General features: G+C 39.4%; 1 protein-coding gene across 1 annotated transcript in view; it reads right to left on the minus strand.

Annotated features, from left to right (window-relative positions):
* The window catches only part of lgr4 (leucine-rich repeat containing G protein-coupled receptor 4), a 140793-nt gene that overhangs the window by 28517 nt on the left and 91377 nt on the right, over positions 1-20899 (minus strand). Inside the window, exons 5-9 of the mRNA XM_060839090.1 lie at positions 16002-16217; positions 10046-10117; positions 9238-9306; positions 3319-3390; positions 3153-3224 (exon numbers count right to left, since the gene is read on the minus strand). Of these exons, the coding sequence (XP_060695073.1) occupies positions 3153-3224; positions 3319-3390; positions 9238-9306; positions 10046-10117; positions 16002-16217 (501 nt within the window). The remainder of the gene's footprint in view (positions 1-3152; positions 3225-3318; positions 3391-9237; positions 9307-10045; positions 10118-16001; positions 16218-20899) is intronic.

Consider the following 20899-nt stretch of genomic DNA (forward strand, 5'->3'; position numbering starts at 1 on the left):
ACTCCGAAAAAGTTTGATTATGAGTAGTACAGGCAGATCATATCAAGCAAGGACATACAGATCACAGGGTGAAATAAAAGTAGACAGAGGCATACAAGTTACATTGCACAGATGTGTGCTAGGCAAGATCAATATTAGCAAGGTCTGCATTATTTGAAGTTAGAGAGTCCATTCATCAGTCTGATAAAGCAGGGAAGAAGCTGGCGCGTGTTCACGCTTCTGTATTTTCTGTCTGACGGACGTGGTTGTAGGACAGCTTTGCCAGGGTGTAAATAAAGTCCACAGATGGAAGGATGGCTTCCATGATGGTCTGTGCTGTGCACACAACCTTTGTAGTGTCTTATGGTCCTGGGTAACACAGGTGCCACACCAGGCAGTTATGCACCCAGACAGTATGCTTTCAATGATGCACCTGTAGAAGTTGGTGAGGGACCTCATGGACATGCCACATTTCTTGAGCCACCTGAGGAAGAGGAGGCATTATTGTGCCTTCTTGTCTGCCACATCTATATGGAACGTCCAGGATAGGTTGTCAATTTTCGTCACTCCCAGCAACGTGACAATGTCCATCCCCTAAATCTCAGCATTGTTGATGTAAATAGGGGCATGTTCTCCTGTCTTCTTTCTGAAGTCAATGATCAGTTCTTTAGTTTTGCCGATGTCCAGAGAGAAATTGTTCTCATTGCACCATGTCACCGAGCCCTCTATCTCTGTTCTATATTCTGACTCGCCATTGTTTGGTATCTGACCTACCACGGTGATGTCATCAACAAATCTGTAGATGGCGTTCATTCAGAATTTGGCAATACAGTCATGGCTGTATAATGAGTACAGTAGAGGGCTGAGAACACATCCCTGGGGGGAGCGGGGGGTGCCTCCAGTGTGGAATGTTACAATTGAGGTGGTGTAGTTGAAGACAGTAGTGTGCTGAACTTTGGAGGAAGTCACGGTCTCTTATTTGTAGATGGTGTTGCATGGCATTTGAAAAGTTACAAATGCTATTTATCAACCCAAGCTCAAATGGTGAGGCCTTTCCGCATGGGATTTCCTGGTGAGATGAGCAATTCTGGGTATAATGAACATTGTGCAATTATTAGTGAAGAGTTTCACTTTGACTTCATGTGGAGAGGTAGCTGATTGAAATGCTAGATTGAGTGGCACTTGTCTCCAGTTAGGTAGAGTGAACTTCTTTCTGGCAGCATTACTCGTGTCCAATTTCTCATACTCTAAGCAGATATGCAACTCACATCATGCATGGAGTTGATTATAAGCAATTTGGTTAGACTCCCCAACATACAAAATTAAATTTTTTTAAAAACTTATTTCTCTTTTCCCCTTAAGATTCATCCACATGAAGAAGATTCAACTCTCAGATGTGCTTAAAAATGGTTTAACAACCCAGATGCATGATAAGAATTTTAACAATGTTCTCCTTTAGATCACTATCTTGTACCTATTTCTCTGAGCAACCATTCATTAACCACCGAAATCATTTTCTTCTCATTGACCAACAACAGCCTTCAACTTTGATAAGTTTGTCAGGTCTCCTCCCAACTTCCTTGTGAAAGAAACCGTGACCCCACTTTTACCAGGTTTTAATCTTCCATAGTCCTCCATCCTTTGGATTATTTTAGTGAATTTCTTGTTACATGACGTAATCTAACAGCTGAAAATGGACACAATTTTGTGCCTACAGCTTAAACGGAAAAAAGGTTGCACACACCATCTATTACTGCTTTAGCTGTGAGAATGATTCTAGGGCATTTTTAATCCCATATTAGCAATCACTCTGGTTTAACATTTATTAAATCAGTTTATAATAACGGCACTGGCACAATAATTGTTATTTGCAAAGCAGCTTCAACACATTGGAAAAACATGTAAAAAGAATCAAGATATACATGATCCCACACCAACATTTGTTAATACTTAAGTAAACAGATACTATATTTTACAAGAATCTACAGAATGACAGGTTAGTTCATACAAAGCTTGTAATCTAATTTTTGGCATCAGAACACACAGGTAGCAACACTTAATGTTTACTTTTTTAAAAGACCTATCTATTTTTGGAGTAGTCTTTATAATTAGCATTATAAAGGTGCTTTATAATTAGCTAATTTGAACCTAAAGAGTGAATGGGATAAAAAAAGTATTCAGATTTGCCATTAAGTGGATTGTCAACAATCTTTTATAATCATTTAGTTTCACAGAATCCCTACAGTGTGGAAACAGGCCCTTCGGCCAAACAAGTCCACACCTATCCTCCAAAAAGTAACGCACCCAAACCCATTCCCCTATATTTACCCCTGACTAATATACTTAATCTACACACCCCTGAATACTATGGACAATTTAGCACGGCCAATTCACCTAAGCTGCACATCTTGGATTGTGGGAGGAAACCAGGGCACCCAGAGGAAACCCATGCAGGTAGGGAGAGAATGTGCAAACTCCACGCAGACAGTTGCCCGAGGCTGGATTTGAACCCGGGTCCTGGTGCTGAGGCAGCAGTGCTAACCAATGAGTCACCATGCTGCCCCAAACTGTAAGCTTAGCAACTTCAGAGTTAGCAAATGAGTTAAAATGATGAGAAATGCCAAATGCCTAAACTTCAGACTGTGCTCAGTTTACAGATCTTCCTTTGATACAGTAATAACAGGCAATCTCAGATTTCCAGAAGATGAGGCATGGGAGATCAAAGATTCCCACTACTCACTGCAATGCAACGACCCATAACTATATGGATGTCTGGTGAGGAGAAGATTGTCTTGAGCTGCACTACTTCTGCTAAGTATCTGAAATCTAGTCCAATGATTAGATTTTAAAAGGTGCCATGAAACTGAAAAAATGCATGATAGCCATTGATAAGATGGTCAAGGCTGTACAGGGTATTTGCACGTTCTTCCACACTTGACATTTCTGCCCACATTCTTTACTCCTTTGCTTTTGTATCCAAATACTTTTTTTGCATCATCAGTCACAGTCTTTCAACTCCCAAGTTCTAATCTCTGAAATTCCTTTTCTAAGATGCTATTTCCCTCCCTTTCTTTTTAAAAAATCCCTCACCTTTCAAGCCATCATTGAGAGACTACTAGTCCTTCATAGATCATGTCCATATTTGACATCAATATACTCAATTTTGTACTTACAGAGATTGGAGTTCAGACAAGTTTTGAAAAGCCGAAATCCCTACAGAAGAGATTGGGTTATCATACAGATGTCTGAAACATAAGACAAAGGTCAGTTAACCATCAGGATAAGAGCATGAACCAAAAACATAAATGGAAGTTACTCCATGGGGAGAATTCTACTTACACAGTCCGAAGCAAAGGATTCCCACTGAAAGCTTTATCTGGAATTATTGCAATGTTGTTACTATGGAAACCACTGCACAAAGAAGCAAAACACCGATCAGTTTTAAGCTCATTAAAGTCAAAACAAAATGCTATGCCAAATATTTGACAGTCTCCAATTTCTAGCTGATTGCATTTCATAATTTGGACAAACAGTTTTCTCTCGCTTTTGTTTGACAGGTAAAGTGAACCATAAACTGACAATTTTGTTTAATTCGGTAATACGATCTGTTTTTAACTCTACATTTTGGTTTGATGTTTTAGGCCATCATTTATCAGACAAACCTGTATTAAAGGTTTAAGGGCAATCCTGAAGTAAATCTGAACGTAACATGTCAGGTGGTAAAGACGACACAGGGAATACTTTCCTCAATCGGATTAGGTGTTGAATACAAGAGCAGAAATGCAATGCTGGAGCTACAGAAGACACTGTTTAAGCCACAACTGGAGTTTTATGCACAATTCTGGTCATCACATTACAGAAAGGACATCATTACTCTAAACAAAGTACAGAGAAGATTTCCAGGAATATTGCCAGGGCTTGAAAATTGGATAAGTTAGGGTTCTTATTCCTCAGAATGGAGAAAACTGAGGGTCACTTGAGGTGTATAAAACAATGAGGGGCTTGGATAGAGTAGACAGTGAAGACCTATTTCCCCTAGCAAAAATGTCAATGTCCAGGGGACACAGATTTGTGGCGATTGTTAGAAGGATTAGAGGACATGAGAAAAAAATGTTTCATCTGGAGGATGGTGGGTGTCTGAAATTTGCTGTCTAGTTTGGCAGTTGGGGCAGAAAGCTTCAACTCATTGAAAAGGAACCTGTGGATTACTACTTTGTTCAATCAGTGCATTCACAGTAGGCTGTATGGCTTCTTTCTGCTCTGTAATTTATCTATGATCTACCAGGGATAGGCAATAAATATTGGCCCAGCCATCAACACCCACATCCCATGAATCATTAAGAAAAACAGCAGAATTGTCAGATAACAATGTAGACTAATTTGGTTTTCACCAAACTGTTATTTTCATAGTTCAAACACTTCTTTTCAGTCTGTCAGAGGTACGAGGGAATTTTCAGTCACAAAAATTGGATTGGTCAAACCTTATAGGAGAAAGTGAGGACTGCAGATGCTGGAGATCAGAGCTGAAAATGTGTTGCTGGAAAAGCGCAACAGGTCAGGCAGCATCCAAGGAGCAGGAGAATCGACGTTTTGGACATGAGCCCTTCTTCAGGAATCCCGAAATGTCAATTTTCCTGCTCCTTGGATGCTGCCTGACCTGCTGCGCTTTTGGTCAAACCTTAAATTGGTTGTAAATGTAATGCTTAGCACACTCTTAGGTTTGTTTAAGTTGTTCAACAGAATCTCAATTTTATGAGTCAGGATTGCAATATGGCTCATTTGCACTTGCTATAAGCTCAATACATTCATGCACAGGTACCAGTTCTTGGCAAGCCAAGTTATCTCATCCAGGCATTGCACCTCTTTTTGAGATAAACAAAAACATAGGACACAAAGGTTCTCCCGCTGCATTTGCTATGACAACACTCCGATCAAAGTTAACTTTTCAACCCTTTTCTCCTCTTGTATAAATTGTTGCTCCCTTTGAAATTTGGCATTCTTGCATCTGTCCTGACAAGTGCACGATGATTAACTTGACAATGTTTCTGTTTACATAAATACTTCAAAGAATATTAAAGCAAATTATTTGTTTAGAAGTTGCTTTAAATATTGCCTGTTTGCACTGATTTATGACAGATTTTGCATTCAGTCATATGCACAAGAGCTTGAGTGGAAATGTGGATGGTGGTTGTAGAAGTAAAGTGGCAAGATATTTGATGGTCTGCAACTATAATGTTGTGATACTTATGTTAGCCTTCATAAAAATGTGAGATGTGGGCCATGTAGTCCTAAAAGATGTAGTGACCAGTTCTCAGCAGGAATAAATCACATTGCAATACAGTAGTTGCAATTTTGAGTACAACTTTCCCTAGAACCACTGAATGTGCTTAAAGTGTCCAAAGGCACATTTCTCTAATTACTGCATTTTTTTTTGTTATTTCCAAAACTTTATGCAACCCATTGTTATTGATTACTCTTCTTACTACACTAAATGATCTTTGTGTGGATTTCTGATATCAGTTTTGAATTTGTCAGTTTATTTTGCAGCTCACTGATCGGTTTTCTTAATCTTCTCGTGTAGTTTTCTAACCATGATTTGATCTAAATTGGAGAAAGGCCAATTTTGACGGTATTAGGCAAGAACTTTCGAAAGGTGATTGGAGGCAGATGTTCGCAGGTAAAAGGTACGGCTGGAAAATGGGAAGCCTTCAGAAATGAGATAACAAGAATCCAGAGAAAGTATATTTCTGTCAGGGTGAAAGGAAAGGTTGGTAGGTATAGGGAATGCTGGATGACAAAAGAAATTGAGGGTTTGGTTAAGAAAAAAAGAGGAAGCACACGTCAGGTATAGACAGGATAGATCGAGTGAATCCTTAGAAGAGTATAAAGGAAGTAGGAGTATACTCAAGAGGGAAATCAGGAGGGAAAAAAGGGGACATGAGATAGCTTTGGCAAATAGAATTAAGGAGAATCCAAAAGGGTTTTACAAATATATTATGGACAAAAGGGAGAGAATAGTCCCCTCAAAGATCAGCAAGGCGGCCTTTGTGTGGAGCCGCAGAAAATGGGGGAGATACTAAGTGAATATTTTGCATCAGTATTTACTGTGGAAAAGGATATGGAAGATATAGACTGTAGGGAAATAGATGGTGACATCTTGCAAAATGTCCAGATTACAGAGGATGAAGTGTTGGATGTCTTGAAACGGGTAAAGGTGGAAAAATCCCCAGGACCTCATCAGGTGTACCCGAGAACTCCGTAGGAAGCTAGACAAGTGATTGCTGGGCCTCTTGCTGAGATACTTGTATCAGCCATAATCATAGGTGAGGTGCCGGAAGACTGGAGGTTGGCAAACGTGGTGCCACTGTTTAAGAAGGGTGGTAAAGACAAGCCAGGGGACTAAAGACCAGTGAGCCTGTTGTTGGAGAGAATCCTGAGGGACAGGATGTACATGTTTTGGAAAGGCAAGGACTGATTAGAGATAGTCAACATGGCTTTGTGTGTGGGAAATCATGTCTCACAAACTTGATTAAGTTTTTTGAAGTAACAAAGAGGATTGATGAGGGCAGAGCAGAAGATGTGGTCTATATGGACTTCAGTAAGGTGTTTGACATGGGAGACTGATTAGCAGGGTTAGATCTCATGGAATACAGGGAGAACTAGCCATTTGATACAGAACTGGCTCAAAGGTAGAAGAGGGTTGGTGGTGGAGGGTTGTTTTTCAGACTGGAGGCCTGTGACCAGTGGAGTGCCATAAGGATCAGTGCTGGGTCCTCTACTTTTTGTCATTTACATAAATGATTTGGATGCAAGCATAAGAGGTACAGTTAGTAAGTTTACAGATGACACCAAAATTGGAGGTGTACTGGACAGCGAAGAGGGTTACCTCGGATGACAGCTTGACCAGGTGGGCCAATAGGCTGAGAAGTGGCAGATGGAGTTTATATATGTGAGATGCTGCATTTTGGGAAAGCAAAGTTTAGCAGGACTTATACACTTAATGGTAAGGTCCTAGGGAGTGTTGCTGAACAAAGAAACCTTGCAGTGCAGGTTCATAGCTCCTTGAAAGTGGAGTCGCAAATAGACAGGATAGTGAAGGTGGTGTTTGGTATGCTTTCCTTTATTGGTCAGAGTATTGAGTACAGGAGTTGGGACGTCATGTTGCAGCTGTACAGGACATTGGTTAGGCCACTGTTGGAATATTGCGTGCAATTCCGGTTTCCTTCCTATTGGAAAGATGTTGTGAAACTTGAAAGGCTTCAGAAAAGATTTACAAGGACGTTGCCAGGGTTGGAGCTATAAGGAGAAGCTGAACAGGCTGGGTCTGTTTTCCCTGGAGCATCAGAGGCTGAGAGGTGACCTTATAGAGGTTTACAAAATTATGAGCACGGATAGGGTAAATAGGCAAAGTCTTATCCCTGGGTTCGGGGAGTCCAGAACTAGAGGGCATAGGTTTAGGGTGAGAGGGGAAAGATATAAAAGAGACCTACGCGGCAACCTTTTTGACACAGAGGGTACTACGTGTATGGAATGAGCTGTCAGAGGAAGTGGTGGACGCTGGTACAATTGCAACATTTAAAAGGCATTTGGATGGGTATATGAATAGCAAGGGCTTGGAGGGATATGGGCCGGGTGCTGGCAGGTGGGACTAGATTGGGTTGGGATATCTGGTCGGCATGGACGGGTTGGACCAAAGGATATGTTTCCATTCTGTACATCTCTATGAATCTATCACTGATAGTTTACATGGCACTGACCAAAAAAAAACTTGTGATAGGAAGCTGAATAGGTCCTTTCAAGTACAAGTTAGGAGATTTGTTCTGATGATCACACAGATTTCATATTTAGCATGCTAAAAGTTGGTTACATTGCAAATATTCTAACAGTCTTATTTTGTTAAAATAGCATGAACTCAAAGCAGTAGTGCAACCAATGTATGTAAGAAATTATTTTAAACAGCTATGGGATTAAATTAATATGGACAAAATGATCACATTAAATTTTTACTTAATCTGTATTCCGGTGACATTCAGCAATGATTATAAACGAACGTATTTTAATCCAAATATGTGTGACCAATAATTCTATAATTAGCATGTGAACTGCAATTAGAAAAAGGGTCTGATAGTCCTTGCGAGGTCAATGCATTGTTAAATATTTCTGTAAGTTAATATAAGAAATAGACAGCATATTCCCTAAAAATTCAGCTCAAAATTGATATTGACAGAATAAACATTTTCAATTATAGCTGGACAGCAACATATCTATGACTCTTTACTCTTCTGGTGACAACAGAACAAAGAGCAAGTTCTGGCACATGGAAATAAAATTCTCAAGAAAGAACCATTTCTAAAGGGACAAAACTTAGTAAAGAACAAACTTGCGCAACCTTGGCATGTCTCGAAGTAGCTGAAAAACAGTACCTGCTTTGAGTACAGCAAGGTTCAGTGAACCACAAAGATGATAACGATCATCTATTTTAGTGACACTGGTTGACTTTTGGCTATGATGGTCTTAAGAACCCCCCCATTCTTCTGTGATGCGTAATGTGATTCTTTAAATGCAGCTGAGAACAGGCTTAGCCTCAACTTAACAGGCCTCACTTGAAAGTGGTATTTCTCAGTGCAGTGCTCCTTCTAAATTACTTGACAGTTTCAAACTAGATTGCATGCTTATCTTGCTGAAATGGGTCTTGAACCTGCAAATGTCTGACAGATAAAAATGCTGCCGCTGATTGATCAGTTTTGCTTGTTAGTTTTCAAACTATAAAAGAGATTTTTATTAAGGGGAGTGCATCTCAATTGAGAAAGGATTTGAGCTGTCACTCTATAAACCTTAATGCTAATTCAACTAGAGTTGTACATTTTTGTTCTGTCAATATTCCATGCTAAAAAGTAATGGGTAACAGCAGCATTATCCAACCTGACCCACTGTTTCTTTCAGAGAAACTTTTAGGCACTAACAAGATATTTGAAAGACTGGGACTAAAGAAAACTAGCATCTGTGCACCACAATTCTCTCAGCTTTAATATAACTTAGATCAGTTTCAACAAGGGTCACTCAAGATAAGATCACTCAAGATAAGACGTTTTAGTTTAAAAATAATCCTTCTTAAGTGCAGCATTCAGGACTTCAGAAGCACTGAACTCTTTAATTCAACATGTAATTTTCCAAGGACTGAAAACAACTGTCACTGAAGACCACTGAGATCAATTAATAGCTTCAAACACTAAAATAAATTCAGAAATTTTAACTCACAGCTCTTTCAGATTCCGAAGAGACTTTATAGCTTCAGGAAACTCCTTCAGATTGTTGTAATTCAAGTCCCTAACAAATAAATACATTAGCTAAACAGTCAGGTAATAATGTTTACTTTTGCAAGCTTTGGGAACAATAATTAACAAAGAAAATCACTTGCAGACAAATTTTCACCAAGACAGACCTAGCATCAAAACTTAACCTTCACCAATTATAATTATTCCACGATATACAAATCATTATCCATTGTGTATATTAGATTTACAGTATACAGACAGGCCAAGTACAGTCACGAGTGTAGTCCCTCCACAACTGTTGTGCACAATGACAACTAGCTACAAGCTCGGGTTAGTACTTGCAAAGATTTTACAAAAAAAATCAAACTGAAAACCAGGAAGTAAGTGTCATTGAGAACATGAAAAGATGGTCACTTAAAAATCAGACAGGCAAAACTGCTTTTCAGAGTATTGAAGTAAAAGTAAAAATATACATTAATATATAACTGAAGTGTAAGCAAATCTCTTTAGGAGATATGGGATGGTATGAAATTTAAAAACCTAGATAATGCTGCCATAATTGCACATGCAGTGTCATACCAAAAGATCTAAAAATTATTAAGTAACAAGTTAATTCATCCCAAATATCATTTAAAAAGAAAACATTAGTTTCAGAAAAATTTGATTATATGTTCAAATATGCTTAAACTGTATAGGCAGTTCAACTGCAGTTTAATTTCTCACTTAATTAATATGATTCAGACTTAAGTGATAGGTCATAAGTACAAAAAGGGAAAAAAAAAGGTACTTACAGCGTCTCCAGATTATCAAGCCCATCAAAGCAACGTATATCTACTGTATCAATTTTATTATTGTGAAGATGTCTAGAGAAAAATGGATGAGAAAGAAAGCAGAAAGGGATCGTGTCAGATGGAAAAAGGTTTCGGTACGTTGAAACTATTCGTTACGCATTAACAAAACGTTACAAATTACTTTATCACAACCCAAAACAATTTCTAAAACATCCACATGCACAATAGTTGCTTTGACACACAAAATCTGGTGAGGTAGTTAATACTTTCAGCCACTCAAAAAGGCAAGATTTCATAAACAGCAATTGGAATCGAGGTCAATTCTATTTTTACTTTGTGATATTAGAAAAATTGCTGGCTAGGACACTGCAGCTTACTGCTTTTCAATATTTACATGGGATTTTTATAACCATCTGAAGAGAAACAGGATGACAAGGTCGTAAATACAACACCTGCCACAGTTAGTACTGTAATGGAGTAACTAAACCACATAGATGCTTCACACAATTAGCTGTACATATATACAGAAGTAGAAAATATTCATCAGATTAAAGATAATTCTAGGATAAACTCATTTTAGAACTCTTTCATTCATGTGATGTAATACCGCATAATAGAATTGGTAAGGCTAATGAAGTATGCATACTTCAATGGCTAAGCTCAAACATGCAAAGTCACAAAAATAGAAGACTGGTCTGTGCAGTAGATACAGATGCAGATAAGACCATAAGGCATAGGAGTGGAAGTAAGGCCATTCGGCCCATCGAGTCCACTCCGCCATTCAATCATGGCTGATGGGCATTTCAACTCCACTTACCCGCATTTAGCGTCTCAGCCTCCACTGCACTCTACGGCAATGAATTCCACAGGCCCACCACTCTCTGGCTGAAGAAATGTCTCTGCATTTCTGTTCTGAATTGACCCCCTCTAATTCTAAGGCTGTGTCCACAGGTCCTAGTGTCCTCGCCTAACGGAAACAATTTCCTAGCATCCACCCTTTCCAAGCCATGTATTATCTTGTAAGTTTCTATTAAGTCTCCCCTTAATCTTCTAAACTCCAATGAATACAATCCCAGGATCCTCAGCCGTTCCTCGTATGTTAGACCAACCATTCCAGGGATCATCCGTGTGAATCTCCGCTGGACACGTTCCAGTACCAATATATCCTTCCTGAGGTGTGGGGACCAAAACTGGACACAGTACTCCAAATGGGGCCTAACCAGAGCTTTATAAAGTCTCAGTAGCACAACAGTGCTTTTATATTCCAACCCTCTTGAGATAAGTGACAATATTGCATTCGCTTTCTTAATCACGGACTCAACCTGCATGTTTACCTTTAGAGAATCCTCGATTAGCACTCCCAGAATCCTTTGTACTTTGGCTTTACAAATTTTCTCACCGTTTAGAAAGTAGTCTATGCTTTTATTCTTTTTGCCAAGTGCAAGACCTCGCATTTGCTCACGTTGAATTCCAGCCATTTCCTGGACCACTCTCCCAAACTGTCTAGATCCTTCTGCAGCCTCCCCACTTCCTCAGTGCTACCTGCCTGTCCACCTAACTTCATATCATCGGCAAACTTCGCTAGAATGCCCCCAGTCCCTTCATCCAATTCATTAATATATAATGTGAACAGCTGCGGCCCCAACACTGAACCCTGCGGGACACCGCTTGTCACCGGCTGCCATTCCGAGAAAGAATCTTTTATCCCAACTCTCTACCTTCTGTCAGACAGCCAATCCTCAATCCATACCAGTAGCTCACCTCGAACACCATGGGCCCTCACCTTGCTCAGCAGTCTCCCGTGTGGCACCTTATCAAAGGCCTTTTGGAAGTCTAGATAGACCACATCCACTGGGTTTCCCTGGTCTAACCTACTTGTCACCTCTTCAAAGAATTCCAACAGGTTTGTCAGGCACGACCTCCCCCTACTAAATCCATGTTGACTTGTTCTAATCAGACTCTGCTCTTCCAAGAATTTAGAAACCTCATCCTTCATGATGGATTCTAGAATTTTACCAACAACCGAGGTTAGACTAATTGGCCTATAATTTTCCATCTTTTGTCTTGATCCTTTCTTGAACAAGGGGTTACAACAGCGATCTTCCAATCATCCGGGACTTTCCCTGACTCCAGTGACTTTTGAAAGATCTCAACTAATGCCTCCGCTATTTCCTCAGCCACCTCTCTCAGAACTCTAGCATGTATCCCATGGGGGCCAGGAGATTTATCAATTTTAAGACCTTTTAGCTTTTCTAGCACTTTCTCTTTTGTAACGGCAACCATACTCAACTCAGCCCCCTGACTCCCTTTAATTATTGGGATATTACTCATGTCTTCCACTGTGAAAACTGACGCAAAGTACTTGTTAAGTTCTCCTGCTATTTCCTTATCTCCCATCACTAGGCTTCCAGCATCAGTTTGAAGTGGCCCAATGTCTACTTTTGCCTGTCGTTTGTTTCTTATGTATTGAAAGAAACTTTTACTATCATTTCCATTATCGCTGGCTAGCCTACCTTCATATTTGATCCTCTCCTTCCTTATCTCTCTCTTTGTTATCCTCTGTTTGTTTTTGTAGCCTTCCCAATCTTCTGATTTCCCACTGCTTGTGGCCACTTTATAGGATCTCTCTTTTTCTTTAATACATTTCCGGACTTCTTTTGTCAGCCATGGCTGTCTAATCCCTCCCCAGATAATCTTTCTTTTCTTGGGGATGAATCTCTGTACAGTGTCCTCAATTATACCCACAAACTCCTGCCATTTTTGCTCTACTGTCTTCCCCGCTAGGCTCTGCTTCCAGTCTATTTTTGTCAGATCCTCTCTCATGCCCTCATAATTAACTTTATTTAACTGTAACACCATTACATCCGATTTTGCCTTCTCTCTTTCAAACTGCAGACTGAACTCTACCATATTATGATCGCTGCTTCATAAGTGTTCCCTTACTTTAAGATCTTTTATAAAGTCTGGTTCATTACAAAGCACGAGGTCCAGAATAGCCTGCTCCCTTGTGGGCTCCATGACAAGCTGTTCCAAAGAGCCATCCTGTAAGCATTCCATGAATTCCCTTTCTTTGGATTCACTGGCAACATTATTTATCTAGTCCACCTGCATATTGAAGTCTCCCACGATCACCGTGACCTTGCCTTTCTGACATGTCTTCTCTTTTTCTCAGTACATGTTGCGCCCCTGGTCCTGACCACTGTTAGGAGGTCTGTACACGACTCCAATTATGGTTTTTTTGCCTTTGTGGTTCCTCAATTCCACCCACACAGACTCCACATCATCCGACGCTATGTCATTCAGTGCCATAGATTTAATTTTGTTCTTAACTAACAAGGCAACCCCACCCCCTCTGCCCAGCTCCCTGTCTTTTCGATAAGTTGAAAATCCTTGGAGGTTTAACTGCCAGTCCTGACCCCCCTGTAACCACGTCTCTGTGATGCCTACCACATCATAATCATTCGCTATGATCTGTGCCATTAGTTCATCTGCTTGGTACGAGCATTCAGGTAAAGTGCCTTAATGCTAACTTTATCATTCGAGATATTGGAAGTCATAAGATGTCCAAAGTTATCCTTCCTCTTTGCTGCATTCCCAGTCTGTCTCGAGTTTAAATCTGCCTGCACATATGCCATCCTGTTGCTTATCTTTCCATTTAACTCAGAAGTTTAAAGTCCTATTGACCACCCTATTTATCCTCTTCGCTAGAACATTGGTACCTGATCGGTTCAGGTGGAGACCGTCCCAACGGTACAGATCCCCTCTGTTCCAAAACTGATGCCAATGCCCCATGAAGTGGAATCCCTCTTTCCCACACCAATCCCTTAGCCACGTGTTTACTTCCTTAATTTTCTTATCTCTATGCCAATTGGCACGTGGCTCAGGCAGTAATCCAGAGATTATGACCCTTGAGGACCTGCACTTCAATTTCCTTCCTAGTGCTTCGTAATCCCCAAACAGGTCCTCTACCCTCGTCTTGCCCATGTTGTTAGTACCAACGTGGACCACAACAACTGGATCCTCCCCCTCCCGCTCCAATATCCTTTCAAGCCGGTCGGAGATGTCCCGCACCCTGGCACCGGGCAGGCAACACACCATGCGAGACTCCCGATCCGGCTTGCAAAGGATACTATCTGTCCTAATTATAGAATCCCCTATAACCACTACTTGTCTATTTGCTCCAACCTCTTGAATGGCCTTCTGCACCATGGTGCCGTGGTCAACTGGCTCATCCTGTCCAGAGTCCTTTTCCTCATCCGTACAGGGAGCAAGAATCTCATACCTGTTGGACAAGGTCAAGGGCTGAGGCTCCTCCACTCCTGAACTCAGGTTCCCCCTGCCTGCCTCACTTACTGTCACACTCTGATGTGCCTGATGTACAACTACTCTTTAACAATATATCTTGAAAATAATACCACACATTGATTATTCCAGCTGAAGTACTTAACCGTCATAAGCCTTAGGAACTTTATTTTTTCCAGTTTACAACACAGCTCTTAACCTTTAGTCATGCTTTAAAATTGTGTTCTATGTTAACCTTTTCTATTTTATGTATTGTTATGTCTACTTTCATTCATGTCATCTTAATACCAAACTTATTAACCCTTTATCCAAAAAGTCTCAATCCATTACTATAGATGTCAGTCTTATTGAAAAATTAAAATTAATATGAAGTTAGAAATATTCAGAACTTCGATGGGATGACATTCATTAAGGGCTTGATTTTTATTCATTAAGGTGTTTAAATGTAATTAAAAAATAAACTGCAATAAACTTCCACCAATTCCCTGAGGGCAAGATACTTACCTTGCATCAAAGAATTTTAATGCCTATCAGCCCCTACCAAATGACATTAGTGCACACAGCAAAGAATAAATGTGCGCACTGCCAAGCAACCAGTTTATAAGTTTGTTCCTTTTCTAAGGTCCATGCAGAGTTTCTCAGCTGAGGTTGTTAGAAATGAACAAGTCCATCCAGAATGTGTAGACTATTCCAATCTTTGAGCTTCAGAACAGATTTTTAAAAATTCATTCCAAGGACATGGGTTGGGTTACCCACACCAGCATTTATTGCCTATATCTAATTGCCCCTCTTGAACCACGGCAATCCTTAGTGTGCAGAGACATCAGCAGCAGAGTCCTGAGTAGAGCCCTTCATTTCAAATTTATTCAGCTGGGAATTTATGCATGCGGAAAACAGTTTTTAAATAGTAACAAAAATGGCTTTTAGACCTGGCTACTTAGCAAATGCACATATTTTTTCCCTGACGTGCAACCTATGCCACACCACATGGCAGTACCTAAAAGTTATTAAAACAAAACTCTGTTATAAATAAACACAAGATTACAGCTCCTGGAGATGAATGGAAGGTTAATGAAGAAATTTCAGGTGTTTATTTGTGCAATAAAATCTCCAAGGTCAGTAGCTTACTACACTGGGCAATGCAGAAACACACACATCTACACCATAAGCAGCTCCAGCACTACCAAAAACCAGGATGCTTAAAATTATATCAAAGCAAATATATTGTATGAATGAAAGAAATCGAGGAGGGAGTACAAAGTTATGATGCAATGCAAGATTTCTGTTATTTTACTGTTTATAAGTCGCGTTTGAAGGCTGTGTGAAGAGTTAGTAATGTCACCTGAAGCTCAGATTGTGCTACAACCTTTAACCACTTTTCAGATATTGATTTTATTGTCAAAAAAGTAAAGTACAGGCTATTCTGCATTTAGTATTTTACTATTTTCATCCAATAAACTAGACTATTAACAGTGATTCTGCAGAAAAAAAATGAAGGGTTCTTCCAAAAAGAGACTGGGTTAAAACAAGTTATAAAGCTACATAAAGACTGCAATTATACACTTTGCTGCTTGAAAACCATATTTGATTTTTGTACCAGCACTAACATAAATACATTAGTTTTAAAACTGCCATAACAGAGAAAGCTACTTACAGTACAACTAGACTGGAGAGATTTGAAAAGGCAAAGTTGGGTATGTGTGTAATTTTGTTCAACGCCAGTGTTAGAGCTTGTAGTGAAGGTAGTTTGCTTAATTGATAGATGGGAACTTCAGTTAGGCTGTTATCATCAAGCCAAAGGTGCCGCAGTTGAACTAGACCCTCAAAGCTGTCTTCAGGAACAGATGTGATGTGGTTTGCATCCAAACGCCTAAGGATTAAAGCATAAAACCATCAGAAAACATGCTTGGCCTTGTTAGTTCCACTTGCTGTAATGTCCAATCACCTCTTTGCTTATAACAATACTAACTCTGAAATCTTTTTTAGTTATATGAGAAAGACCTGGAAAACTAAACTTCAGTTCCACCGTTTTATAAAATGTTCAATGCTGGATTATGATGAGTTTCAACATAGTGATACCATTATACTTACAAATAAATTAGGAAAGTCTATGCAACAATTTATTTTTAAAACAGAAGCCAATGAAAAGTTGCATTGTGGGATCTCAATTTATTTATCATCGATTAAGTGCTCCACTTTTCCAAAGCAGGGCAATTGGACTCTGAAACCCAGTCCACAAATCTGTAACATGCATCCGAATGGTAAATTAGAATAACATTTGCCACATTTAGTTTTTAACCCACAGCCCTCTCTTATCAGTCATGGGAAATATTGAAAAGCTTTAATGGAAGCCATTAATTGTCATCAATTACCCAAGAATTAGTAGTACAGAAACTATTTTGCCATATTACTCAAGATTGATTTTCAGTCTAAACTGTGACTTGAATTATTAAAACAGATACAATTGCAGTGGCAATACAACTGCCATCAGTTTTAATGCAATTGGCTTATTTGAATGAATTTAATGAACCTTTGCTACTGATCCAGAAAAAAACATGGGATAGATGAATATACTGACAATGTTAGAATATAGAACATTTAACTGTACAGCACAGCACAATGTTGTGCCGAACATGATGGTAAATTAAACTAATCCTCTCTGTCTCCCCTTGGTCCATATCCCTCTGTTCCTTGCACACCCATGTGTTTTTCTAGAAGTCCCTTAAACCACCCCCCACCCTCACCACCATTGTATCTGCCTCTACTACCAACCCTGGCAGTGCGTTCCAGACTCCTACCACGATCTTAAAAAAAGCCCCCTCCTTTGAACTTTCCCTTGCTCATCTTAAATGCATGCCCGCTAGTATTAGATTGAAAGAACATTTGAGATTTTGCACTGAAAGTTTGGGTAAAGAAACAAATCATTTTGTTTATCAACATGCATTTATGTTTTTCACCAGACATTCCCTCTAATGTTGTCCCTTTCAGGCAACTACTTAGTTTCCATTTAAATGGATCGATGGGACTGGATTTCACAAATGCTAACCACTGTACAAAGATGCTTTTTATGACCTTCAATTCTATACAATTACATCTTCAATTGGCATGTTTATCAGTGAAATAAATGGGTGTATCAATCATAGATTGCATGTTCAGTTTATTAAGGAAAGAAAGGATTTAAATTGTATATGTTCTTTGTTGCCATGTTATTCAAAAGTCTTACCAATCTGTCAGAGTAAATGTAACATTTCTATACCTTTTAAGAATGGACCCTAAAGAATTAATGTATTCAAGAAATTTTACTTGTATTAAATTACTGTAAATGCCTGCCACAACTGCTCAATGTTTATTCCATGAATAACTGCATGGCACAGATAAGATCGATGGGTGATCATCACGATTAAAATCCTGGAACTCCTCGCTTAACAGCTCAAGAGAAATTTTTACCACAGGCTGCAGCGGCTCAAGATGGTGGTTTAAAGTCACCATTTTGAGTTCAATTGAGGGTGGGCAATGAATGCCAGCAATGTCCAGATTGCATGAATAATTTAATAAGACCACGAAAATAGTGTAGTGGTGGGATATATTTGTTGCAGTAAGTGTCCAGTAAATAAGTAATAGTAGACAGGGTTATGGTCCACTATCTTAGCCCCATTATTGACTATCCTGCTGTTTTTCACTGTAAATATTAGTCACGCAAGATAAGGGCTACCATATACTAAGGAAGTATGCCTAACGAGGTATTCACAGTTTGAGGAAAGGAGAACAGATGAAAAGTAAATAAAAATTAAAATTTACAAAAGAAAGTGTAGATGAATAGACCTAGACTTCTACAGAAGATCAATACAACACAAGTCATTTTCTAGACCCTCAAACAAAATCACAGCATGCTAAAAACCAAATCTGAACAATAGAAATCAAATGAACTGTTTGATAACATAGCTCTGTTGAATGATGGCTGGAAGCTACCTGTCTACCTTGTTGATTGAACTCCTTCCCCCACCCTGAAGATCAAAGACATTGTTTCCATTACCTGGAATGGATCTGGCAGAAAAGTACGAACAAATACTATGCCTTTCCTTTGCAAACACTTTGAACAGGCACGCAACACGAGGAAACTAAACTGATTTGATGAGGTGCAGGAAAAGGGGAATCTTTCAGTTGATTATTTCAATAGATGTACTTTAAGTCAGGCTTTACTAACATAAAAGAAACAGCAGTCCCCAATCACCGCACCTCCCCCTCCCCCTCCCCCCAAAGAATTTCCTCGCAACAGTATACAACCAACAGCAGCTCTGAGAGTAGGCTTCTTGCCTTCAAGTCAAATTCAGGTTGCATCCCAGAGACTTCATCACAGAAATCAAGGCTGACATTACAATGCAACATTAAGGGGAAAACTGTGCTGTTGGTGGTACTACCTTACACAGAAAGTAATAAACTGAGGACCCACCGGTACTCTCAACTGGGCATTAATGACACTGTGAATACTTCTAAAGAAAAACAGGGAAGTTATCCGTGGTATTTGCCCATCAATCAAAATACAAATCCTCTGGCTAGTATTATATTGCCATTGGTGGCAACATATCAGTGTGCTGTCTCTCTGGAGGAGACACCTCTCCCTTTATATGGATGCAGAAGATTCTCTGACACCATTTCCCCTGGTGTCCTGCCAAATATTTAGTCCTGAACATTCATCACTGAAGCACATCATCTGGTCACATCACCGTTGTTCATAGAACTTTGCTTTGTAATTTGCCTGCCGTACATCCCAAATTGCAACAATTAGTCAACTCCAAAATTTACTTGAGGAACCACTGACAGCTGTGATTTTTTTTTCTTATCTGAACAGAGGCTTAACAGAACTTCCATTTACTAATTGGGAAAGCATTATATGCGCTGTTTCCCCATCTACGATAATAGGGGGAAAAAGTAACACACAGCAATATTCCCTCTAAATTGGCAGCTGCTGTGAAGCTCTGCACATGCCAATTGGTGCCAACACATCGGCTTCTGCTTTCAGAAACCGTAGCCACGTGCAGATCCAATACGCAAAAACAAACGTACAGAGGATGTTCCCACTCAGTACTTTATAATATTTCTCAGCAGATGGATGGATGCATTTTGTCATTTTTGTCTGGACAGATTTTCACTGAAAATGAATAGAGTAAGTTCGCAAATATTTATAATGAGATACTGTGCCAAGAATGGGATGTTTTCTTACAATTATGTTGATATAACTAATCCATGTTTAAATAAAAACAAGTAATCCCATGGGTTAATTATAACACATTTACATTCAAGGGAGCATGCAATATCACAGTGAGATGATACTTACCATCAAACCTTGAGTTTTGAGTTCAGAAAAGGCCTTTTGGCTCATTGAGTCTGCACTGACTAAAAACATTAACCCCACCTTCCAGTAATTGGCCTTCAATGTTATGCCATTTCAAGTGCTCAGCCACATACATTTTAAAGGTTGAGGTTTCTGACCTCTACTATTCATCCATACAACGGATTCCAGATTCCCACCAACCTCTAGGTAAAACATTTTCTTCCTGAATTTCTCTCTAAACCTTTTACCGTTCATCTTCAAATTATGCCTCATTATTGATGCTGTTTGTAATGCACATTAATGACATAGGCAATGATGTAGGAAGTATGATAAGTTCACAACTGACATGAAAACTGGTATCATGATAAATAGTCAGGAGGAAAGCCTTAGATCTTAGGATAACATAGACAAGCTGGTAAGATTAAACAAAAGCAAAGTGAATTTAATTCTGAAAAGTGTGAGGTGATGCATTTTGGAAGGACTAACAAAGCAAAAGGAATACACATTGAACGGTAGGATCTTAGAAAGCACAGAGGACCAAAGGGATCTTGATGTATATGCCCAGGATGGGCTGATCAGGTGGTTAAGCAGCATATAGGTTAGCTTCTTTAATTAATCAAGGCACTGATTATGGGAGCAATCAGATTATAATGGAGCTCTGTTTAATGTTAGTTTGGCCACAGCTGGAGTATGGTGTGCAACTCTGGTTACCACACTACAGAAAGGATGTAACTGCATTAGACAGCGTGCAGAGAAGATTCACCAGAATGTTAACTGGACTGTAACAATTCAGCTATGAATACAGACTAGATGTCCTGAGGTTTATTTCCATACAGCAGTGAAGGCTGATGTGGGACCTGATTGAGGTGTTCAAACTTATCATAAACGCGAATAGGGTACATAAGGAGGAAATTTTTCCCTTAGTAAAGGGTTCAAAAACCAGAGAGCACAATTTTAAGGTATGGAGCAGAAAGTTTAGAAGGGATTTGAAGAAATACTTGTTCACCTAGATGGCAATGGGAATTTAATACTCGTGGCTTAAAAAGGGTTAGAGAGACAGAAACCCTCAAGATATTTAAGAAATATTTAAATGAACACTTGAATTACCATAGCAAGACAATGGACCAAGTATTGGAAAATCGAACCAGAACATTGCAACCAAAGACTTTCTCTTGTCACACTTGTATGGCTACCTCAAGAATACAACTTATATTGGTCCC

Source organism: Hemiscyllium ocellatum, chromosome 18 (assembly GCF_020745735.1).
Source record: "Hemiscyllium ocellatum isolate sHemOce1 chromosome 18, sHemOce1.pat.X.cur, whole genome shotgun sequence".
Classification (NCBI taxonomy): domain Eukaryota; kingdom Metazoa; phylum Chordata; class Chondrichthyes; order Orectolobiformes; family Hemiscylliidae; genus Hemiscyllium; species Hemiscyllium ocellatum.